At 41.1% G+C, this 22,946-nt stretch overlaps 1 protein-coding gene across 2 annotated transcripts; it reads left to right on the top strand.

The window, feature by feature from the left end:
• Positions 1-5,589: 5,589 nt before the first annotated feature.
• On the top strand, positions 5,590-21,342 carry BNIP2 (BCL2 interacting protein 2). Of its 2 annotated transcripts, XM_072345766.1 has the most exons (12): positions 5,590-5,728; positions 9,066-9,203; positions 9,700-9,830; positions 10,485-10,552; positions 11,399-11,563; positions 13,313-13,489; positions 14,244-14,346; positions 14,482-14,613; positions 15,158-15,244; positions 15,359-15,457; positions 16,976-17,011; positions 19,370-21,333. In XM_072345766.1, exons 3-12 carry the CDS (start codon positions 9,781-9,783, stop codon positions 19,416-19,418), a joined length of 966 nt encoding a protein of 321 aa, XP_072201867.1. In that variant the 5' UTR covers positions 5,590-5,728; positions 9,066-9,203; positions 9,700-9,780; the 3' UTR covers positions 19,419-21,333. The 2 variants fall into 2 exon arrangements, with proteins under 2 accessions (XP_072201867.1, XP_072201869.1); XM_072345768.1 differs by lacking the exon at positions 16,976-17,011 and having other exon boundaries at positions 19,370-21,342.
• The last annotated feature ends 1,604 nt before the right edge of the window (positions 21,343-22,946 follow it).

Here is a 22,946-nt window from a genome sequence, read left to right as displayed (position 1 = left end):
CGTGTGCAGCCAGCACAGCACTCAGAGCCACAGAACTTGTGTCGGAGGCTTTCTATGTAGTTGTCCATAGTAGGCATATGAAAGATGACAGCTTCCAGAGCCGCACACTGTGCACTTCCTGCTACTCTTTTCACACAACAGGCAAAAAGAAAATGGTTTCCTTCGTCTGTTACGTCTGTTTTGTCCAAGAGGTTGGAAGGGCTCTGTACTCCATCAGGTGACACTACTGTTTTCCCTGTTATATTTGTATTAAATTAAAGGGTGCTATCTAGGCTCCTAACTTGAGTCCTAACTGCCCCACTGCAGCACTAACGTCTGTGCTCTTGTGTACCAACTTAATGCAATTAGCAATATGTACAGCTTGCAAGGGAGAATAAGGGCGATGCTAACACATGGTTAATTAAGATATTACAGTTAGCTATTTGCTAGGCTGGCTCAGGGGAGTAGTAATAGGATATGGAGTCTTTCACCTTAAGTTCAGCAGTTCTTACCCACAAATTCCCAGGCAGTGATCAGTAATTCCTCATTAACCCTGGAACAAAATGAATCTGACTCCACTCAGACATGCAGATGACTTTTGAGCATGTCTGTCAACAAGGAGTATTGCCACCTCTGTCAGCTACATTTCAAAGTGAAGAACTCCAGTGCTGTGAGTAAACAGGAGTCGATGCCTTCCTGCACAATTACCTTTCTTTTCTTTTTTTGGTCTTGAGACTCAGCACACTAAGGTAGTATCACCAGATACAGACTGACTTAAAGACTACAAATTAACTGGTGTCCTTTGGTGCCCCTGCAAGACAAACAGCAGGTAGTACCACAATCATGAAAGTTGCAAAAAACAATCTGAAGGGGGAGAAAAAATTAGAAAAAGCAAGATGGAAAACTAAAAAAACTAAAAACCACCGCACCTAAATTATAATGAATCTGCAAGAGGACCCTGATTTCATGATCCTACTTGTGCTGCCAAGAACAGAAAGAATCATTGCTTCTTGACATCATTCTTTCGCTGAAGGGCAATAACCTCCTCTGTATGCATTGCCTTAATCATGTCAAGTTGTGTCCCACAGATTTGCATATCTCCCAAGGAAGCACGGTGCATTGCCAGCAGCCTGATAGGCCAGATCAAAACAATTTCCTAATGTATGTTTACATCAGTTTTGGCTCCTGAGCCGCTCTTGTTCTAGTTGGTCTCCAAAACAGAGCCAATTCCCTCTCTTAAAGCTGTGTGTTGCACTGGGGATAGGAAGCAGAACACACACGGATACACTGTCCTTACCAAAACTGTGCGATGCTTTCTAGATTAATGAACTGCAAATCAGATACACAAATGAAACCACATGCTAGATATAAACCCAGTCCTCTGAGATGCGCTTGTTGTCACAAGTCAGAGAGGGAGGCGGGGGGATGAGGGAAAGAGAGCGCGCAAGCCTGTGTGTGATGGGGGTGTAATGAATGCCAGCTACCCTCTCGACTCTCTGGGATATGTGGGGATGACAAACTCTCTGAGGAACAATTCCTTTGACTGGTTTGCTGAGGAAAGGAAACTTGTCATGCTGCCAAGAATAAAACTGCTTCTGGGCTTAGTTTTGAATTTTATAAAGTGAATAAGTGAAAAATGTATACACATTCACTTCAGACTCAAGTCATGAATAATTGAAAGAATATATAATTGTACCCAGTTTTCCCCTCGAGCTCAACCAGCAAAGATATCTTCTGTCCGTGTAACTGGGAACCTCAGATTTCTTTCAGAAACTGAAAGCGATCTTAACCAAATGTCACTGGATTCACACTGCACACAAGTGTGAATTACAGCCTGACCATCAGAAAAGCAAAGGAAAAACTCAACAGTTTTAAATGAAGGGAGCTGCACGTTTCTGGTTATACAGAAATGTTTTCCTAGTGCGGCTCATCCACATTTGATGCTGAGTATGACAGCATGACAGAAGAAGTGTTATTAACACAGTATGATGGTAGACATTAGGCTGGTACTGCATATGGCAGAGTACATTTTAATAAGGCACAATAAGATAAAAACGGATACCAGGCCAAAAAGACACGTGCAGAAAATAAAATAAACTCAGAAAACAGAAGTTATCTGTATCTGTAGCTCTTCCTTTTTTTTCCCCTAAGATAAGGAGATGTTCTAGGACAGACAGTGAGATGTAAGTTAACAGGAGATGGCCACGTTTTCCTCTGCTTGCACTGAAGTGCATACTGAAGTATAAGCTGTAGGGGGCACTAGAACTGCTTAATGTATATTTATGAAAAAGACAGATGCCAGAGATGTACTGTTTTTATTCTTCCACATTGTTTGTAAGTCCTTCCATTTTCAGCTGAAGTGAAGCCTGGAATTACTAATCTCAGAGGGTGCAGTAGTTAGCAAATACAGTATGGATAGCAGTGTGGTATGGCCCACCTGCAGATACAGAAAGCTCATTTAAATACTAACGAAGAATATCAGTACCTTCTGTGAACAACATAACTATTATCCCCTCCCACTGTGGTATTAATGTTTGTGATGCTCTTCGATATGAATAATACGTTACAAAAACCCGAATTACAAACAGATGGACGGACTCAATTTAAGTAAAGATAATAGTTGTATCTTCAAAATGGTCTGCGGTTTGGCTTGGCTGTTAAGAAAGGTGCACATTTATATTGCTGTACTTCCCTAGCTGAATTACAAACAAAGAATGTTCGCCTAGATCCAGTTTTATCCTGGCTGCTAGTCAACAAGGAACTTGCTCAGACATAGGAAAGGGCAAAACAGCAGATATGGGAAGTGCAATTCTGACTATGAAGAATGAGTCCTGTACAGCACAGTGGGTTCTACCTGAAGTAGCTGAAAGAGGTTTGGGATACACTGTATTGGAGTATAGCAGGACCATGATGAGGACAGGATCACTTTCTGCTCAGTATTTTACCCCATGATGTACAGAGAGGATAAAACTACCACGACTAGCTGGCTACGTCAGTGTGATAACAGATTGCAGTTGTATACATGGCTTTATAAGCACGATGATGATGCACCCTACAGGAATACCAAAAGAACATCAGAATACTGTATGCTATTTTGTTCCTGTCCACAAACTTGGGAATTATCACTAAATAATATGTTGTTCCTGTAATTGTGTAGCAACCTGAGGCAAAAGTGAAAAAGAAAAGGCTGGAGAAAAAATGCTTGTATGCTTTACATGGAAATGGCTGGGAGGAGCGACGCGCAGATGCAGGCTCTGTGTCCAAACTCACAGACACAGAATTTCAAACAAATAGTCTCAAACCCCAACATTCCTGATGGCTTGAACCAGTTGAAAGCGGGTATTTGTCACCTAAGGTTTGTTGTTTATCTTGGAATTAATAGATGAGGTTTTGCTTAATAAGCAAAATAGGAAAGGACCGTGAAAATGGGAGTGTTTCTGCATGCTGTAGTTTTAGATTAGTATTTTCTGTTGACAGGTTAATGGTGAATTATTTCAGACCTGAAGTTCTGCAGCAGTTGATTTTTCCCACATACGGGACAAAATTAACATGACAGAGCGCTGTTCTTAGAAGCCTGCTCTCTTTGGTAAAGCTTTCTTGTGAGAATCTGCTTATATTTGCAGTTGTCTGATGTTTAGAAACAGAATTATTCAACATCTGCAAGTCGTTCTCTCTGACCCCTTGTTTGCTTGTTTTCTAGGTTACCCAGGAGCACCGGAAAGATTTCCAGCCACGTTGTGCCACCCTGTGTAAGAAACGGGGAATTGCACAGCTCTGCTCACCATGGTGACCTGGGTGGTGTCCTGCAGATGGCAGTGGGCTCAATGTGAAGGCAGCTCTGAGTTTATCGGCAACCAAACGGTATTTAGAAACGCTCAACAGTATTTTTAATGAAACATTCTTTGTTGTTTTTTCTTATAACGTTAACTTTAAACCTTTGGACGTAACATGTAATAGTAGCCCTTTTTCTATTACAGGTCTGATGAAGGCTAAGGCAGGTTGCCACACACACCCTCCATCATAATTGCAGCTGTTCACAAACACTGCACTAGCAGATGGAGATCCCTGTCCGCTCAGTCCTAACTAGCTCAGCATATCAAATACCTGTACGCAGTTTGTACTGAATTCCTGTACTCAGATCTGCACTACTAAAAACCGGGATGCTACGGGCATGAGGTGTTTGTTCCAAGGTACGTCCACCAGTAATGGTAAGTTTGGTGTGCAGCCAGGAAAATGCCATGTCCTGAAGCACTGAATAGTGCTGCTTCATCACCTGCTGTAGCTGTTACCTCCACAAACCAAAAACTAAATGGTGACAAAAGAGGTGGGAGAATAAAATACTGTTTTCCTTTTGCTGTTTCCACTTCCTCTCTTATTGTATTTCTCACGCCAGCAGCCTCATACTTCTTTATATTTAAGCTAGCTCTTGCTTTGTGTTTGCAACTATTACCTGATAAGCTGATTTTGCAATAATGCCCACAGGCTGTTTGCTGTGAATTATACTAATTCCTTATAAATATTCTAACAAATTTACCTTAATTGCTTTGTTTCCCGTTATCCTTAGATTTCATCTTTGCTGGAGGGTGGGGGTGAGTGTCTCTGCCATCTATTCTTTAGCAATACAGTCTTGCACCGTATTTTTCTCTGTTCATTAAATCACTTTTTTATTCTTCCCACCCTTTTTCTGCATGTGTGTCACAATCCCAAGTTCCAGCTGTGCCCTGGTGTCATCATGACAGCTGGGCTCAAACAGGCATTGGTGCATCTTTGCCTTTTGGACAACCCTTCGGCTGTGAGGAGCAGGAATCCAGGTTGGTGTCTGCCTGCCTGCAGTAATGTTAGTGCCACCAGTTCTGTGTAGCGGGGTTTGCTGGCACACACACACGTGTTCACGTTCCAGCAGAACTACTGTTGCAGAAATCAGCTCGTGATCAAAACAGGAAGCTTGTCCTTCAGCTTCATGAGGTTTGTGCATACAAACACTGCGTCCTGCTGCTGTGTCCCAGTGGGGTGGGGATCACAGAGCTGTTTCTCAGGTGGCATTCTGCACCTCAGGCATCTCCATCTCCTCCCACTGACAACCTCTGTCCGTACGGCTGCCAAACGATGGTGATCTCGGGCTTCACGCAGCTCCTCACACTGGCTGTACGTGGTGGCCCTGCCAGGCAGTGGGTTGGAGCTCCATGATCCTTGCGGTCCCTTCCAACCTGCCTCATTCTGTGATGTGTGACCGGCACCGCACTGCTGCCTCACACAACCGGCTGCAGCGGAGGCAGCAGCTCCTGGCGCGGCCGGCACGGGACTCAGCGCCTCGGAAACCGCTTCTGTGACCGGGTGCCTCCCGGGCCTGCCCTGGTGGTGAAAGCTGCCCTCCGGCCTCAGCTCGTTTCAGCGGGGTGCGCAGCGCGTTTCGATCCCCGGACCGACCCAAGCGCCGAGTCCCGCCGCATCGCTCCGCTCCCCTCAGGGAGGCGCCAACGGCCGCGCGCCTCGCGCCTGCAGCGCTCGTCCACGTGCAGCAGCAACCGCGCGTGCGCCAGTCACAGGAGGGCGGTGCGCGGCGCTGCTTTGACGCGTGCGCGCGAGCGCTCCAATCCTTGCGGGGCGCGGCGGGCACGTGAGGCGGGCGGCGCGCGCCCTTCCGGGACTGCGCGGGGCGGCACGCAGGGTAGGACGGCGCGGCGCGGCGGCTCGGGCCGAGTGTGCGGCCGTCAGCGACGGACCGGACCGGCTGCGCGACTCCGGGCAGGTACGGGCTGGGGCGGGCTGGGAGGCGGCGGCGAGTCGGGGCGGCGAGATGCGGGGGAGCGGCCTGGGCCCGCGGCTGGGCCGCAGGCGGGGTCAGGTCAGACCGCTGGGGCCTCGCCGGGAGCGCTGCGGGGCGCGGCTCCACCAGCTGCGGAGCTGGGAGCGGGGCGGGACGGGATGCGGGCAAGGCGGGAGCGGGGAGCATTTCCTGCAGCGGGCCGGGTGGGTGCTGTGGGTGCTGTGACTGCTGTGACTGCTGTGACTGCTGTGACTGCTGTGACTGCCGGGCCTGGGCCGCCCCTCGAGTGCCGGCGGTGCGTTGGGATGGGCAGAAATGGGGCCTTGCCGAGCATCCGTAGCAGCGACGCGGTGCAGAGCTGTTGGAGTTGGGCCTCTGAGTTGGCTTGTTCCTTACGTGCAGCTGTCAGCGTGCCGCACTGCGCTGTAACTATCAGTTTGGTTAGTCGGTTCTCAGCAAGTAACGCTGCTTGCTTTGGATGGGGTGTCAGTGCTGTTGCTGTGTCCGACAGATCGGCTCTTAGCCGTCAGTGAGTCTCTGCGAGTCCAGAATCCCGCGTTCCTGCAGCGCTCTGAGCGCTCGGGGCGTGAACCTGCAGCTCTCCTGCTTTACCGAGCGGTGTCTGTGTGCCTGTTGAGGAAGGGCAGACAAGACGTACCATTAGCACAGCCCTGTGCCTTGTCTCCTTGTGCTGACTTGCAGCTGACGTGACTCGGATGTCTGTCCTTGTATATCTTGGGAAATGTTTTGAAGGCTTGCAGTGAGCGTGGCTTTGTTCTCGAGGCCAGTGGGGTTATGGAAATACTTAGAAATTACAGGGAGCTTTGCAATATGAATCTGTGTGCAAGGAAATTATATATATGTATTCTTCTGGCGTGCTTTGAAATTAAAAACTGCTCTTGGAGGCACCTCTTTAATGCCTGGCATGTGGAATTCCTTTTGATCTTTCTCGTGAAATGGTGAAGGGGAAACATAGAAAACAGCAGCATAATGCTTTTCAGCTCGCTGGGACTGAAGCAGCAGTGCACTCCTCACTGTAGGTGTCTTTATTCATTCTACTACGAATGCTGTAATCCTCGTGTCCTCATCAGGGACTGAATATGATGGGACTTTGTAATGGGTATATGGATGAGGCCACACAGATGTTTACCTCCTGTTTGTGTTCTGATGATAATTCAAAGGTGAAAGAAAACATTACAAATAATAATGATAAAGCCCCTCAAATGTGCAGCAGGTAAATTGTATGTGTTCTGTTGTCTTTTTTCCTTTAAGTGTCAGGACGCCTTAGAGTACATGCATAACTGCATGTACATGCATAACTGCAAACCACATCATGGGCTTCTCAACATGCTACACGTGTATCATACATGTACCCAGACCAAGCCAGCTCTGTATTGGTGAGAACTGAGCACCAGCTCTCTTTCCAGGAAAAGGATGAGCACACCCATGTTAGGCTTGTGGTGCAAGCAGTAACACACCTCAGCTAAGTATTTATATGGGTTTAACCTGCGGGTCTGCACTGAGGTCCTTTCATTAGCTGTAGCAGAGGAGAAGTGATTGCAGTGATGTGGTGCCTTGCGTTACTTCTGTGCTGTTCGTAGTGCTCTGACTTGCTTAGGAGTGTAACAGCAGCAAAGCCCAGGGTTTGCATGAAGAGCAGAACCACGTGGCAGTCCTGCAGCTGGGTGTTCTCTGTGTGACCTGATCTATGTCCCAGTCTTGTAATTCCATTTCTGTACATTACATGGAGAGTAACAGCAAACAGGTCTGCTCTTCTGAGAAACTCTGAGTTGGCTGTGAGGAGTGCTAGCACCAGACAGAGATTAATTGCTTCTCTTCTATGCGACTAGTAAAGACTTGCATTATTAGCATTATACTTTCAAGTTTAACATTTACATGTTTCACTTACAGTTGATTTTAAAAGACTTGGGCGAAGTAAAAAAGAAAAGCCACTGCTGCCACAGCAGCCATAGGAAAACAATTCTAACCTCTGCTTTAGCTTGTATGAACAGATGAAGTGTGCATTTCATTCTTGCTTTGTAAGCACAGGTATTGTGATACAGGATCATTGGTTAACTATCCAGGAACTCTGCACTTCTCTGACTTCCTGAAACTGAAGATTACTTTGCTTAGCATTCATTGTGTGGTGATAAAGCTGTTAGGGCAGAACAGCCTCGAAGTCTTGGGGGAACAGCAATGTGAACACAGTGCGGGCACACATAGAAGTGGTGCCTTAAAGCCACCCATGCCATGACTGTGTTGGCTTTTGTCTTTCCTTCTGCTGTTGGCTTTCTTCCTTTATAATCTGCCCTTAAGAGTGGAATAACCAGTTGAGATTTCCTTCTAGGTTTATTCAGTTTTAGGGAGCTGTGTCTTTGCATCAGATGGCTCATTCCATGCTGACTGTAACCACCGTGTTGTCTTTGACCACGTGGGATATCTTGTGCCAGTTCTTGTGCTTCATCTCAGTGTCCCAAAACAAATGTAACAGAGTGCTGTGTGCAAATTCATTGTTCCTGCTGATCGAAATAAGGCTTCGTCCCCAAGCAAATTCTTTCAATTCATTATTGCAAACACTCAGCAGGTCAGAACGCAGGAAGAACTTCATACCAAGGGTGTCGGCATCGTAATGAGAGAGGGCGTGTTTGGTGAGGAAGGTGGTATGATTCAAGCAGCAAGAAAACATTCCAGGCAGCGCATTAGTCAAAAGGGACAGACAGGAAGAGGGAGCGCTGGGAGGACCCTGACTGGGGCACCTTCTTGGAGGCTGTATGGGCATGTACTGCTCACAGCTGAGCTGCTGGGGCTGAACAACTCAAAGAAGGAAAGGCTTCTGCTAAGGGGGATTAAATTGCTACTTTCTAGAAGTTTGAGTTTTATTTCCTGGGTGTGGGAGGAAGGAAAGGTCAGTAAAATAAAGCACTAATGACAAATTCAAGACGAATTGTTTCTGGTAACGCAGTTTTAACAATGAAAAACTTGTAAATTTTTATATTATGCGGCTTGTTTAGTATAGCCTTAGCACTGCAGGGCTTTGGAGGGTCTGTCTGTGGTTGTTATCAGATCAGGAGAAGAGAAAGTGACATTTTCCACAGTAGTTGATTCTACTCAACAGTAAGCATGACTTGTTTCTTGTTATCCATGTAAGAGTTAACTCTCTCTCTAGCTCAGTTAGCACTGTGATTGGATTCCAACTTTGTACTTACTGGGTTTTACCTTAATTGCTTCTTTGCATTTAAAAATACGGCTCAATTTCCTGTTTTGATTAGTACTGCTTTTCCTATCACTGATAAGTTTACCTGTTTCTGTCAATCTTCAGAGCCAACACAGCCCGGATTTTCAGCTGGACTGGATTTGTACGTTAGCAGAATGGTTTATTGTGTTCTGTTGTTGGGGATTCCCTGTTGCTGGTGATGGGTGAGCCTGAAAAGCCACAGCTCGACTTGCACATCTCAGGGTGAGTGTTCTTTCTTTTTATTGGAGTGTTTATTGTTTGTTTAAGAACTGAGTTGTACTTTAGACCTGACCATCTGGTTTGTTTTTTCCCCCCAGAATATACCTTTATTCAGTATCTCTCATATAATTTAATGGTTTGTCAGGTTTTGTTTTTTCATACACCGTGGAGTGAACTGGTGTCATCCCAAATGAAAGGTCAGGTTACTCTGAGCTTTGGTTATAACTTAAAGATTGATTCTGCTTGAGCAGAGTGTTGGATTAAATGATTTGAAGAGATCCCTTCCAACCTAAATTGTTACGCCAGTTTTGTTATTATAAGCCATTTATTATAAGTAGTTTTGCATTTGGAATAAAGAAAAAAGAAGTGGTTATGGGATGAGGTGGGAGGGGATGAACTGCTACCATTCCCTGTTTTCCCCACACAATATCTCAGCTTGGTGGTAAGTGATGGGATGCGGTGTTGTAATGTTGAACTGTATCTTTTTATGTCCCTCCAGCTGCTCCTTAGCCTGCTGTCCAGAAGACAAAAGGTTCTGGCTGATCAGGAGTAACTATTAACAGTTCAAGTTGGCTGGAGGATGGAAGGTGTTGAGTTTAAGGAAGAATGGCAAGATGAAGATTTTCCAAGGTTTTAAACTTTTTGTAAATAAAAATCAAATACAGAACATCCAAAATAATCTGCCCCTATTTTCCTGATAAACTAGTACTCAGTCTTGCAGTGATTTCCACTAACGTAGTGACCTTGAGAGGCTTCTGTGCCTTGTTTCTTTGTGGTCTGGGAGGGGAGAGCTTTATGTTGATTTGTAAGTAATAGAAGAATGTCCATACTGAAATTTCTGATGTTACCAAAATGAAAGTGTAAGTTCAGCCTTGTTTTCTTCAGGTGTTAAAGGAACTTTTTGAGACTGTTTGCTTATTATCACCAGTGACTGAGGGCTTGAATGCTTCAATAAGTAATGTTTCTGAGGAAAAGTTCTAGCATTTAAGAAGAGAAATTAAAAAAAAGCTGTCTTGGGAGGTGTTCTGTCATAAAATGAATATTGCTTCTGTGATGTATTTCATGTTAAACTTTATCAAGCAAGAATACAGTAAGTTTTCCTAAATGTGATACCAGTAGCAACCAGTACTTTGGCATTTCATAATTTGGATGCTATGAGGGAAGTCTGTGCTGTGTTGTTGCTTTACTGCCAGCTTGAATTTAGACTGCATTTGTATTTGGATCAATACAACCCACAGTGTGTTTTTAGCAGAAACTACTATTAAAAACTGTTTTGTGTATCAGGCCCCTGCCAGAGGATGATCCTGTTGACTCAGATATATTGGCTGCAGCTGGAACAGAAGGTGAAACTGGTAAGAACATTTCAATGCAATCAGGCTGATGGTTTCCTACATAAATGGCTGTCCTAAAGCTCAGTTTTGCATTGGGCTGTTGTTGTTTTTGATGAGGCTTGAGGGATCGGCATTCTAAATGACATGCTCATATGTCAACAGAGGTATCTGGGTAATAATGAACATAAATGAATGATTACAGTCATTTCATGACTGGCCTTAAAATCTTGGTTAGTTATTTGCCTTCAGTGCCATCAGTTAGTGCCTTAGTCTAGCTCCAAGTTCCAGGCCTGTGTGGTCTTTTAAGATTTGTGGCAGTCCAAAAGATCAAAAAAACCATTTTGGATCTTGTCTGTCTGCTTTATCACGGGTGGTTCCAGTGCTGGATCAGTATGTTTCTTTTATTTGCTGCTTTCAGCTGCTGTTTAAATCACACAAATGTTTGCCTTGTGTAAAAGCACACTGTGCATTTGCCTAACGTTTTCCTTAAAGTTCTGCCTATAGTGTTGTCCTTCAGCTTTGTTTGTTTTTGTGCCTCAATATATTACTTCTTTCAATGACAGCTGTGGTGCTCCTGATTCCTGACAAAAACAAGTGCTGGAATACAGATGCATTGCATGTTTGTTAATAGTATGGTGGTCTCCCTCTGACCATAGTACTTACGTTTTTAGGACTTGAACTTTTAGACTCCCAAGTTCTGTTCTTTTTACCTGTGTATTGTAATTCCTGATCTAAGGATGCGTTGTTGCAGTGGTGGGCATTAACTTACTGTGTACTCTGAGGAAGTGCTGTGCTCTTCTGTCTCGTTACTGTGCTCGGCTAAACTCACTTGAGCTTTGAAAACAAATTTGCTTTTTTCGAACGCAGCAGTTAATGGAACCAAAGTGAGGAAGAAACTTGCGGCTCCGGATATCAGCTTAAATTTAGATCGCAGCGAGGAGTCTATTTTGTCTGACTTGGATGAGAGTGGAGACATTGATTTGGATGACTTAGATACTCCTTCAGAGAATAGCAATGAGTTTGAATGGGAAGGTAAGTGTTTTGTAGCTCTTGTCTGATGCCATAGGGTGTTTTTCTACATGTAAGTGAGCAGTTCTTCAGGTGGGAAAGAACTGAGACTTGTAATTTCTTTTCTAATGGGAGTGATTAGACAGAAATGGAGGCAATTTTAAAAAAGCAAATCATACATTGACTGATTAATGAACAACAAACATAATAGCTATAATGCCAAATAAACCAAAATGAATGTGAGTGAATGCTGCTTAGACTCGGTTATGGCAAATCCTTGGTACAAATGTATGCTCTGTGTGTGTTACAGTTGCATTCTGTATAGAGGTGAGCAACGTGTGGGCCTATAGTTTGTAGATGAGCTTATCAGGATTTTGTGACTTGTAAGCCTTTGTAATTAAAGAGGCCTGAATGATGTTCAGAAGGGTCAGAACCCTTCAGACTGTGCAGACTTTCTCTACTGGCTGGGAATAGTAGAAAAATCTCTATTTTCTGTCCATTTGAAACCTCTTTCAAGTTAACTTCCCATTAGCCACGCTAGAAGCGCTACATAAATGATCCTTAAGAAATGAGTCGATTGCTAATTATATTTTTACGGGCAAAATCTGTTGAACCTAATAAATATGGTTTGAAGTAACAAAGTTCTGTGTAGAAGTTGAAGCACAAGTTTCAAACTGGCAGTTTAATTCTGATTAGGGCTCCTTTAATGTAAGCTCTGAACTTATACTTTGGTCAGACAGTTGAACTTCTATAAGCATTGCTACTTAAGAATGGCTCTGCAGTTACAGATAAACTTGTGACCTCGACTATTACTTGTTTTATGCTGCAATTAAAAACATCCTGAGAAAACAGGAAGTTCTTATTGTTACTTTTAAAAAAAATCTGCCATTCATTCCTGGATTGCTTATAAGTGGAAGAAAAACCTTCTTTAAAGCAAGCATTTTTAATACCAAAACATTGCAGGTCAAGTTTTTGTAACAGAGGCTGTGGGGCTGCCTGTAGAAAAGAAACTTCAGAGACAAAGAGTTGGTGATGAGGGTTAGCTTTGCAGTGCTGCTAAGGAAATGTTCCAGATAATTGTGCCTTATTTTTCAGAAGTGGCTGAAAAGGGTTTCTGTCTTTTCTTCCTTTAATGCTGCTGCCTTCATTTTCCTGGGAGGATAGTTTCAGTTAACAGCTTTGTCTTGGGAACAGACAACTAACTTGCAGTAGGTTTTTCTCGCTTTGGGTAAGGTCTGTGCAACGAAGTCAAGAATCATTATTTAATTGGAGCAAATTTTTTGACAGATTGCTGTCAGCATAAATTTCATCTAGTGATTGTGCGCACACACAAATTAGATTTAATTTCTAATAGAATGCCTGCATGTCTGCTTGCAAGATAGTGTTAATGTTTTAAATTATGCTTCCTTGTAAATCTGTGATCAAGTAACCTGTATGATTATCACAGAGTTAACCACTTTGTCTACATTGGTGACATTCATTCAGGTCAGTGTACTGAATGCTTCTAGTTAAGTAGGCTTCTTACGTAATTGGAACCTTGCATGCGCTTTCAAATATAAAACTGCAGTTCATGGAAAACAAAGCTAACAGTATTTTGATAAATGCTTGATGTTGATGAGATGGTGTTTTGTAATGACTGAAGGAACTGATATTCTTCAGCCAACCATATCGACTGACTTAAATTGGAGAGCAAAATGGTTAACCTGTGTTGTAATTGGCAGTCACTGTATGCAGTATTCATAATGGATATTGAACATGTTTTAACTTTGGCAGATGATCTTCCAAAGCCAAAAACTACTGATGTAATTAGAAAAGGATCACTTACTGAATATACAGCAGCAGAGGAGAAAGAGGATGGTCGACGCTGGCGTATGTATAGGATTGGCGAACAGGACCATAGGGTGGACATGAAGGCAATCGAGCCGTATAAAAAAGTTATCAGTCATGGTGGTAAGAATTAGTGACACGCTGAGGGGAACTGTTGAAACTGCTACTAGAAGCTGAGTTGCAGTGGTACAGAAAAAAGGGAAAGACTCGGTGATGATGCACTTTGTTGTAGTGCTGAGCCATATGCTTAGTTTGAACCTTTTTACGTGTTAAGCCAAAGATCCAGAATGTGTTTGTGTTCAGCTTCTAACATGAGTATTCATAATGTGCTCAGATGGTCTGCAGTCTTAATGTTACAATCAAAGGGTTTTTTTTGGTTTTAAGAGTGTTGAAGGAAGTAGCTCTAGGTTTGCTCGGGCAGAAATCCATTTACTAAATCCAGCTGAACAGTCTGTGAAGCTTAGGTAGGAAGAGAAGTTGGCCATCAAAAACATTAAACGTAGTGAGATGTGCAGTACAGGTACAGCACTTTGATTGCATCTGTTGCTGTTATTTCTTTAAAGGGAGATGAACTTAAAAAAATTAAAAAATAAAAAGTGCTTTTTTTTTTTTTTAATAATTATAAGCAAAATCTTGTTGGAAACAGACTGACACCCGTTCTTACCTCTGCCATCCATCCAAGTGGTTCCAGAGGATCAGTCTGGTGATAGGTGATTTACACTGCATGTGTGTTCGTATCCACTCATGTACCTTGGTGTTTGTGAAGTTCTTTAAGGGAAATAATGGAAGAACTTGCTGTACATTCATGACTTTTCTTTGAGTAAAAGTGGTCAAGATACAATCCCTGTAGTCACTACTGCTGCCTTTTTCTTTGTAGGTTATTATGGTGATGGGTTAAATGCCATCGTTGTGTTTGCTGTTTGTTTTATGCCTGAAAGCAGCCAGCCTAACTACAGATACCTAATGGACAATCTATTTAAGTAAGTCATCAAAAGTGATTGGATGCTGCTTAACGCTGTTGCCAGCCTCTCTTCTTTTGGTGTTTGGGCAGTATTAGGAACTACTTCAATATCCATAAATCTTCCCTTGAGCATTTTCTTTCCCTCTGTTTGCAGGTATGTAATTGGCACTTTAGAGCTACTAGTAGCAGAGAATTATATGATAGTGTACCTGAATGGTGCAACAACACGGCGAAAAATGCCAAGCATAGGCTGGCTTAGGAAGTGCTACCAGCAAATTGACAGAAGGTAAGAAGTTCTGTAGTTTTTTCTCCCAGTGTTTGTGTTCAGTGCTGTTTAATGAGGTGTCTCTTAATCACAAAGATGTCATTGTGAAGCAGATTAAGCAGATTGTTGTATTGAAAGTCTTTTCTGACATCTTGTCATTGTGGAATAATGGTACGGATGTATTTGAATTTAATTCTTTTTAATATCCATTTTTGTAAGTGAAATCGTAGTGTTAGAATAGTGAGTGCTGTTACAGTGTAGTATTTCGTTACACATTCACATACTAATATCATAGGGTGGGTCCCTTGACAACTTCATTTCAAATGTGTAAAAAAAGACACAAACTTCTGCTAAAATGATGCTGGCCTTTTAATTCTGACTGTGTACTTTTCTAATGCTTTCTTCTGGCGACAGGAATTTCAAGTCATGGGATATCAGAGTGCTAGATCTAAATAACAAAGTTGTAATTGTAAAAACATATGTTTTGTATATATGTATTTTAAACAGCCTTCTGGCACGTTACCTTTTTGTTTTAAGAACTATGTTCAATGTTTGAGTCTTTCAGGTTAAGGAAGAATCTGAAGTCATTAATCATAGTTCATCCTTCTTGGTTCATCAGAACGCTTCTGGCCATCACAAAACCTTTTATTAGGTAATGATATGGATGCTGTTTTTCTTTATAAAAGTTTAAGTCTTTAACTGTTTAAATGTTGACTTAATGAATACTTCTAAAGTTGTAACTGTACCCTGCATTTCTTCTTCACAGCTCAAAATTCAGTCAGAAAATTAGGTATGTCTTTACCCTGGCAGAACTAGCTGAACTCATCCCCATGGAATACGTTGGCATCCCAGAATGCATAAAACAGTACGTCTTAAGATTCAAATGCGTTCTTTGTTGACATGTTTAGGAAGTGCTGATTAATATATTTAGTGGTTGGTTTGAACGTAATACTCGATATTTTAAATAACTGCTATTTCTAGGAGGAATTGCTGAACTACAGTTTTAATACCCAATCAAACAAAAGAAATGCTAATGTACAAGGACTTACCTGTATAGTGTTTTACATAATTAGCAATTTATGATGTATCTAGTCTTCTGTAGATTAGGCCTTGCTGCAGTTGTTCTACTCACTGTATGCTAAATGGGCTTGAGTACGAAATTCTGTGCACTTCTGTTGGGCTTTTTTATGGTATCTTCACCGTTCATGCTAAACTGTGCTACAGATTAAGGAGTGAAATACCACTTGGGTAGGGATTTCATTTGAAAAAAGCTGTGGATAAAAGTGCTTGAATCCCTACGCATGGTACTTCTGAAACTACTTTGGCAGAGAGGGGAAGGTGGTATCAATGTCCTTGATTTTCTTTTTTCCTTCTGCCCTTCCTTCCTTTCAGATCTTTGCCAAATAATATCCATCTAATGTCAGCACAACTCTGCTGTCAAGTGTGATAATGACACTTGAACAGAATCTGTGGATGCAGTGATAAAGAGAACTCAGAAACTTCTGTTGTGAAAGAGCTAGATGGGAATATTAATAATTCTGTTAGTAGATTAATTGGAAGGTGTAACATGCAGAGTCCATGGACTATATGCCGCAGTAGGTGATCACAGATGTGATGGCTAACGGGGAACTCTGTGAAGGAAGATGGGGTAGTATCGCTTTGGGCAGTTGGATGAACTGACTGCTGGGTACCACAGTGTGCATTGAGCTGGTGTTAGTTGTGGAATTTATTTATTTTTTTATAGCAAAGAGCAAATGCAGTTTTTTGTTGAGGGTGAAAGATGTGACAGAGTTGGAGCAGCTTTGTGCTACCTTGGGAATTTTCTTATGGGATTTTTTTGAGGGATATGTTAGGGAAATCCAGGCTGTCATTCCTAGACTTACACAGTTACTTTCTGTAGTAAAGAATTGCTTGGATTGGAAGGGACAGTAAAGTCCAGCCAGCTCCAACCCCCTGCTGTGGGCTGGTTGCCACACACTGTATTGGGTTGCCTAGGGCCCTATCCATCCTTGCCTCCAGGGATGGAGTGTCCACAGCTTTTCTGGGCAGCCTGATTCAGTCTTCAGAGTTCAGCCAAGTTTATCCTTTATAGTAATTAATTCTCAGAATTCTGTGTTTGATATCTGGTTTTAAACTATTAAAAATATAGATTTTAAACTTCAGCGATGGATAAGTAATGTACAGGAAGTTGTTCTGGGTCAATATGCCGCAGTAATTAAATTGCGATACTGATTGATGTTGAAGGTGCAAAACTTTTTTTTTGCTTTTTCCATTTAAAAACTTGGTATGTTTCCACAAATTATATTGACACTGATACCAGTTTGTAGCTTCTGTTGAATTTGGCCTTTGTATATTTACTGAAATCAAACTTTTCCCCACCAAGGTATGAAGAAGAAAAGTTTAGAAAGAAACAAACAAGGTATATTCATGTTTTGATGAGGGCTGCATCTAGATAAGACTATTTGCACTGCAACTAACTCCCAGATGATTGGCTTGTGTAAAGGAATAAGCATTTGTAAATATAAACAAGCACTAGCGACCTTGTTCTTATGCATGGAAGTAACATCAGAAAACCCACATATTTGTAAATAGTCTCTACTATTAAATGTGATTCTGAGTTTTAAGGGGGGTGTGTGGATTCTTCATGTCTTCAAGAGGCAAAAGCATGCTTCTGTATGAACTGATTGAATTGTTTCACTGTTTCTAACAAGTGATGTCTGAAGAGTTGTTTTTGGGTGCTAAGCTGTTGTACACAGCAGAGGCACAACTGTAGAACAAGTTCTAATCTTGTATTTAGTTTCACATTAACTACCTTTTTAACTTGCTCAGATGCAATTTAATATTTTTAGTGCTGTTTGTATTTGCAGTGCATATATTCCTTGGTAACAGTCACTGGATTTTCACTTTGCAAGCTTTCAGTCTCTTGCTAACCATTCAGGCTCTCTTAGTAGCTGTGATAATTTTTTCTCTTTTTGCTTTTACCTTTTCCTGTATAACTAACAGATGTACTAGAATGTTCTGCTATTAGCTTCATCTGATTTGGCTACCCTTCCATGTGTGTAACTGTTGAGGGAAGCTTCTTGTCTAACTTGGGTAATGAACAAAGAAACAGTGAAATGAAAATTAAAAAATAATTCTCTCTGAAAGCTTGCATGTGAAGCTACTCCACTAGGAATTATTCCAATTAAGAGGATCTTGTGGTGTTATAACCTCAAGTTCTAAGAACGCCGAACTTAAGAAACCCATTCAGTATACATTGAACAGCAATTTTACCTGCTTTTGTCCAGCATGAGTGACTTGCATTGCAAGGCCCATCGTATTCAGACTGTGAACCTGAGGCATTCAAGCAGTGTCATGTAAACTTGGTAATCTGGAGGAAAAGTAGCACTCTTTAGCATACCTGTCAATGTCAACACGTACACTACCATCACTTTTCACAGAAGTTTTACTTCAAAACATACTACTGAATTAGACAGGAAAGATCACAGGCTCTAAGTGGTTGTGAGATATTAGTCATGTTGAATGCTGAAGGCATTATTGTAATGTGGGAAAGGAGACGTGTTGATGTTTGTTTATGAAGGGTGTTGAAGATGGCAGCAGGAATTCTTTGGTTCTGTATATTTGAGTCATTTTAGAAGCTGGACTTTGATACATTTCTGTGGGTTATATTGCCAGCTATAGCTCAGTGCATAGCCAACTTGCGTTAGCTTACCATACCTTCTTGAGCTTCCTATAATTAGTTCTACAAGTCGTGTCAAAATACGCTTTGAGTTACTGCAGTGTGGACAGGGATGAGTTGCAGCAGCGTGCTGTGCAGGTAAACCATCCCTTAATTAGGAATGTTGTTTCTAAACACCACTGCTCCAGATTTACGAACCCATTTGTATTAGGTGCAGTTCATGGAACTGTAATAAAGGTAGAACATCTGCCTCCTGTTTTTGTGTTTTTTCCTATTTTTAACTGGCTGGCTATCATTGGAGAGACTGAACAGATAGGTTTGTCAGTTCAGCTGTTAGAGGACAAACTCACCCTGAGCCTCTGTTGCTTTGGAACTAAGATTGGTTCTAAAAGTAAGTGATCTCCCTTATTTTCCAGAAGAGATAGTTAAGACTGGTTTCATCTTACTGTAGAGATGAAAAGTACATACGCAGGACTGTGAACCATCCCTTAGTTTCTGCAAAGCAACACTTTATTCAGTGGTCCCAAGGTAGATACAGAAGCCCTTCAGAAATGAATTGTTCCTGGGTAGTCAAAGGAGACTATAGTATAACTTAGTCCTGCAGTTAAGGAGCCACTGAACTCTTGTTAATTAAGTTTATGCTGTTACCTTCTAGGCTTAATTACTGTAAAATTGTAGATAATTCTGTGCTAATATTGCAGTGTATTAATTCATCAAGTAGTAGCACCTGATAATATTGTTAACTGAGAACCTGTATTCCCACTTGTATTTATTAGTAAGAGTACAGAACCTGCTGTTTTTCCTTGCTGTGCAGTCAAATTGCACTTTTGCTTTTCAGATGCTACACTTTAATGGCTTCTTAACAATTTTAATCAATTTCTGGGGGAAAAGTAAGAAAATGGATTTTTTTTAAGCATCTTATTGTGACTGCATTTAATAAAAATCTTAACTATTCAATATTTACATGCTAAAACTTGTTCCATGCAAGAGCTTTCGCCTTTTTCCTGTTAAGATTAATAGTTTTGCTTAATATAGAAGCTTAGAAACTAAATTTGTTTTTACTATAGTTTTAACATCACTGTTTTCTTTACTAAGCAGAGTTGACCAAGAACTGAATGGAAAACAAGAGCAGAAGAGTGAACAGTAAGTTGGGAGTCCAAAACAAGACTGAAGAATGTACAGATGGATTTATGCTATTTTCTCCACTTATGATGCATTCATGCGTGTATATATTACATAACTTGTTGCAAGAGGTGCTTAACTTTAGACTGGCACACAATGGACTCTTCACTCCTGTATTGGTTTGTCCTGATTTGAGTAGCTGCCTTCGTGTAATCTTTTTATACAGCCAAATGTCAAAGAACCTCATGTTTAGAGGATGTTCTTACAATTGTTTATCCAAATGATGCATGTTCTTCAGTAAAATATTTATATATCTAAATGCTAAAGGAAAGATAATATATATTTTTATGACTTCGAGCAATATGTTGTGTACCTGCTGAAGGAATTCATTTGCAGGTAGGCAAGGCCATAAACTACTCGTTATTGTATAAAGTGCATGATCTGTTTTTGCTGTAAATGGTCAAGTGCATTTCTTGGTTGTCATAGAAACCTTAATTTGTTTGGATATTATCAATCACATAATGTAGTCTACGATGTGTGTGGAGATGCTGATTTCTGTTCACATCTAATACAAGCAGTACTCATTTACCTCGCTAGAGTGAGCTTGAGCTTTGTCTTTTAGTCCACTTCTCAGAACACAGATCTGGAGTTTGTCTGTTGGCCAGAGGATGTAAGCCTAAGCTACATAACTAAACTGTGTAAGTGACTGATATCAGACCTGCATAAACTTAAGCTGCAAATTTTAGATTCTGCTTCAGCAAATGGAGGTGACTCCAGCTACCAGGATGAAGTGAGTTTGTTCTGTTTGTTTGTTTGTTTTGTGGATAAATATCAGTTATCACCAATAGAAGATCTGCTTATTTTCAGGAGAGCTTTGGAGTGGCATAGATATCTTAGCCTTGTTTGCAGAGATTAGGATAATCTTACTGTGTCATCCTTGTAGATGCAGCATCCATTTCTAAAGCTCTTGACTTGGCACCTGATAGTAGTGTTAACTTAACCAAAAAACAATATAAGAGATTTCCTCCTCACCCCATAACGGTAGTAAATTTGCCTATATAAAAGTGTTCTTGGATTCCAGGGCAACAATTAGGCACTGATTGATGGATAGCCTGTAAAACTTTGTGAAGTGTCGAGCATTGCTGTTTCCTGTAAGGACAGATGCACACAAATGAAGCCATTCAGGAGCTGAGCAATTTAATGTTTTAGCAAATATTTGATCTTCAGGTTTTTTTTTATATGCTCACAGTTTTGTCTTTAAAATGTCAATTTCATTTAGCGTTACACAGTTCTCTTGTACTTTCAAAATGCATTCAACTAGATTAATACCTGGCATGGATTAGTAGCAGTCTAGCTAGTTCCATGGCCAGCATTTATTAATGGCCGCTTCATGTAGAATCTCTAACTATGCTCATAATAGTCTGGGAACAGATATTATGTCAGATAAGGATGAACTGCCCACGGCTCTGGGAGTTTGTCTGCAATTCAGAGACTTTCATCTCAAGGTCTAGCTACTTACGTTAGGTACTAGGTGCCTAGTTACTTACGTTAGCTTCTGTATCCTGGTTTCAAATTGATTAATATGCAGGATGTTTTCTTTCAGGAGGTAATATTGATTTCAGATTGCTTTAAATCTATTAGATCATGTTTGGATCTCGTTTTGAAAGCATAATGCAAATGTGAATACTTCATTTTAAGGCTTTTTCCCTATTTCAGTTTTGATGTTGAGCTGGGTAAAAGTTGTAAAGTAGATATTTTTACAACGTGTTTAATGCTTCCACAGTGCAATGCATATAAACATGCAGACCTGGAAACCGTCCCGATCTTTACTGATTCTGTGTAGGCCCTAGGGTAGATGCCAAGCATTCCAATCCAATCCTCTTGTTGCAAATTCTTCCTAGTTCAAAAAAGTCTTCTCAGTAAACTCGCGTTTATAATGGAATGATTGGATTTCTGTGAGTATTTGTCCTGTTCCTTCCTATGTATATAATGTCCTTTACAATAGACAGTTCTCTGTATAGGGTGAGTTATCAAATGAGATGATTGGTTTGGGGTTTTTTTCTGGTGGCTGAGTGGTTTCACGTTGCAGTAGTACTGTTTCTTTTGGAAATACTTACCTGAAAGTTTATTTCTTTAGTATTAGTTTCCGTGAATGAGTACACTGTAAAACAGTTGTTCTGTCCTGAAATCATACACAGCATGAGAATCTTGTGTACTAAAGAATGATTCCCCTCTGACCTTTTCCAGCTCATCATTTAATGGTGAGGGGGATGTTTACAAAAAGCAGAGGTCCCAAAGTTATCTTGAACTCGAATTAACTTGTTGACCATATATTTGTTAAATATATAGAATAAATTAATATATTTTAATATTTAAAAATGCTAGAGTTAAAATTTCATACTTTATTAAAGTTATTTCTTTCTGAATTGCTTTGTGAAAAGTAACAAACAGTATTACAGGGGGTTCACCTTCTGCACTTCATCCTAGAGGTAAAATTAGTGTTGCTAGAATATGAGTTGAGCTCTGTTGCTAGAAGCTGGAGTCACTAATCCACCTTCAGGTTGGAGGTTTCATAAGTTTGTGTGTACGTATATTTATATGCCAATGGGTAACTTGTTATTACTGTGCGACGCTGAATTGGAGTTGTTTGATGGTGATTTCTGTATGTGTGGACGTGAGGTTTTATGAAACAAGTTATACAGTGGAGAAACATTCAGAAGTGACAAAGGTATTTTGGAGGAAGTGTCATTAAAAACGTGGACAGACTGTGGATTGTATAAATACTCTTGAGGGTTTTATTAGTATGGCAAAGCTGTGTTCTACTGGAAAGTAACAGGGATGCGGAGAAATTCAGTGCTGAATCATAGCGAAATCTTTTGAAGTTTTGGAATTCCAAAATACACATTCTCAGTTCAGTTTAGAATGTTCAGTTCCATAAAGCTTAGAACTAGTTAGAGTCATGTGTAACCTTCTTTGTAGCTTCATGTAGCTTAGTGTATTTCTTCTTCATTTTCAGAGAACAAGTGAAAAAGAATACTTAACTTCCTGGTAGGAACTGTGCATTGAATACAGTAGTTGTATTCCAAATTGCATACAGTTAGTCTATAGCTGGGTTAACATGTGTGAAGCAATAAACTTGACAAAACACTTCAATGCTCTAATGGCAGATCAGGATGTTTCAACAGTAAATTTGCGTCAGACTTCCAAGTTCTATGAAATGTTGGTGGTAATGGGATCTTATGAAACGACCTCACAGTGTGTCAAAAGAAGGAAGAGGGCGTCAGTGCCTCACCAGTGTCATATACTGGAAAGTCCAGTAGCTGGGGGGAAGAAAATAATTGAACTAAGTGATGGATAGATGGTTTTAAATTAAATCTGTCAAGAGCAGTAAGATTCTTGGTGAAAGGTGTATTTCAGTGTCAGACTTTATTTGTGTATCTTGCAGATTTATGTTATATTTATTATGTAGAAAGATGGCTTAAGTGCATCTCTTAGGCAAGCTGTTGTCTCTGAAGGTGATGCTAATTCTCAAGTCATTCCAGTCTCCCTCAGG

Source organism: Excalfactoria chinensis, chromosome 10 (genome assembly GCF_039878825.1).
Source record: "Excalfactoria chinensis isolate bCotChi1 chromosome 10, bCotChi1.hap2, whole genome shotgun sequence".
NCBI classification, from domain to species: domain Eukaryota; kingdom Metazoa; phylum Chordata; class Aves; order Galliformes; family Phasianidae; genus Excalfactoria; species Excalfactoria chinensis.
This window is presented reverse-complemented; position numbering and strand designations above follow the sequence as displayed.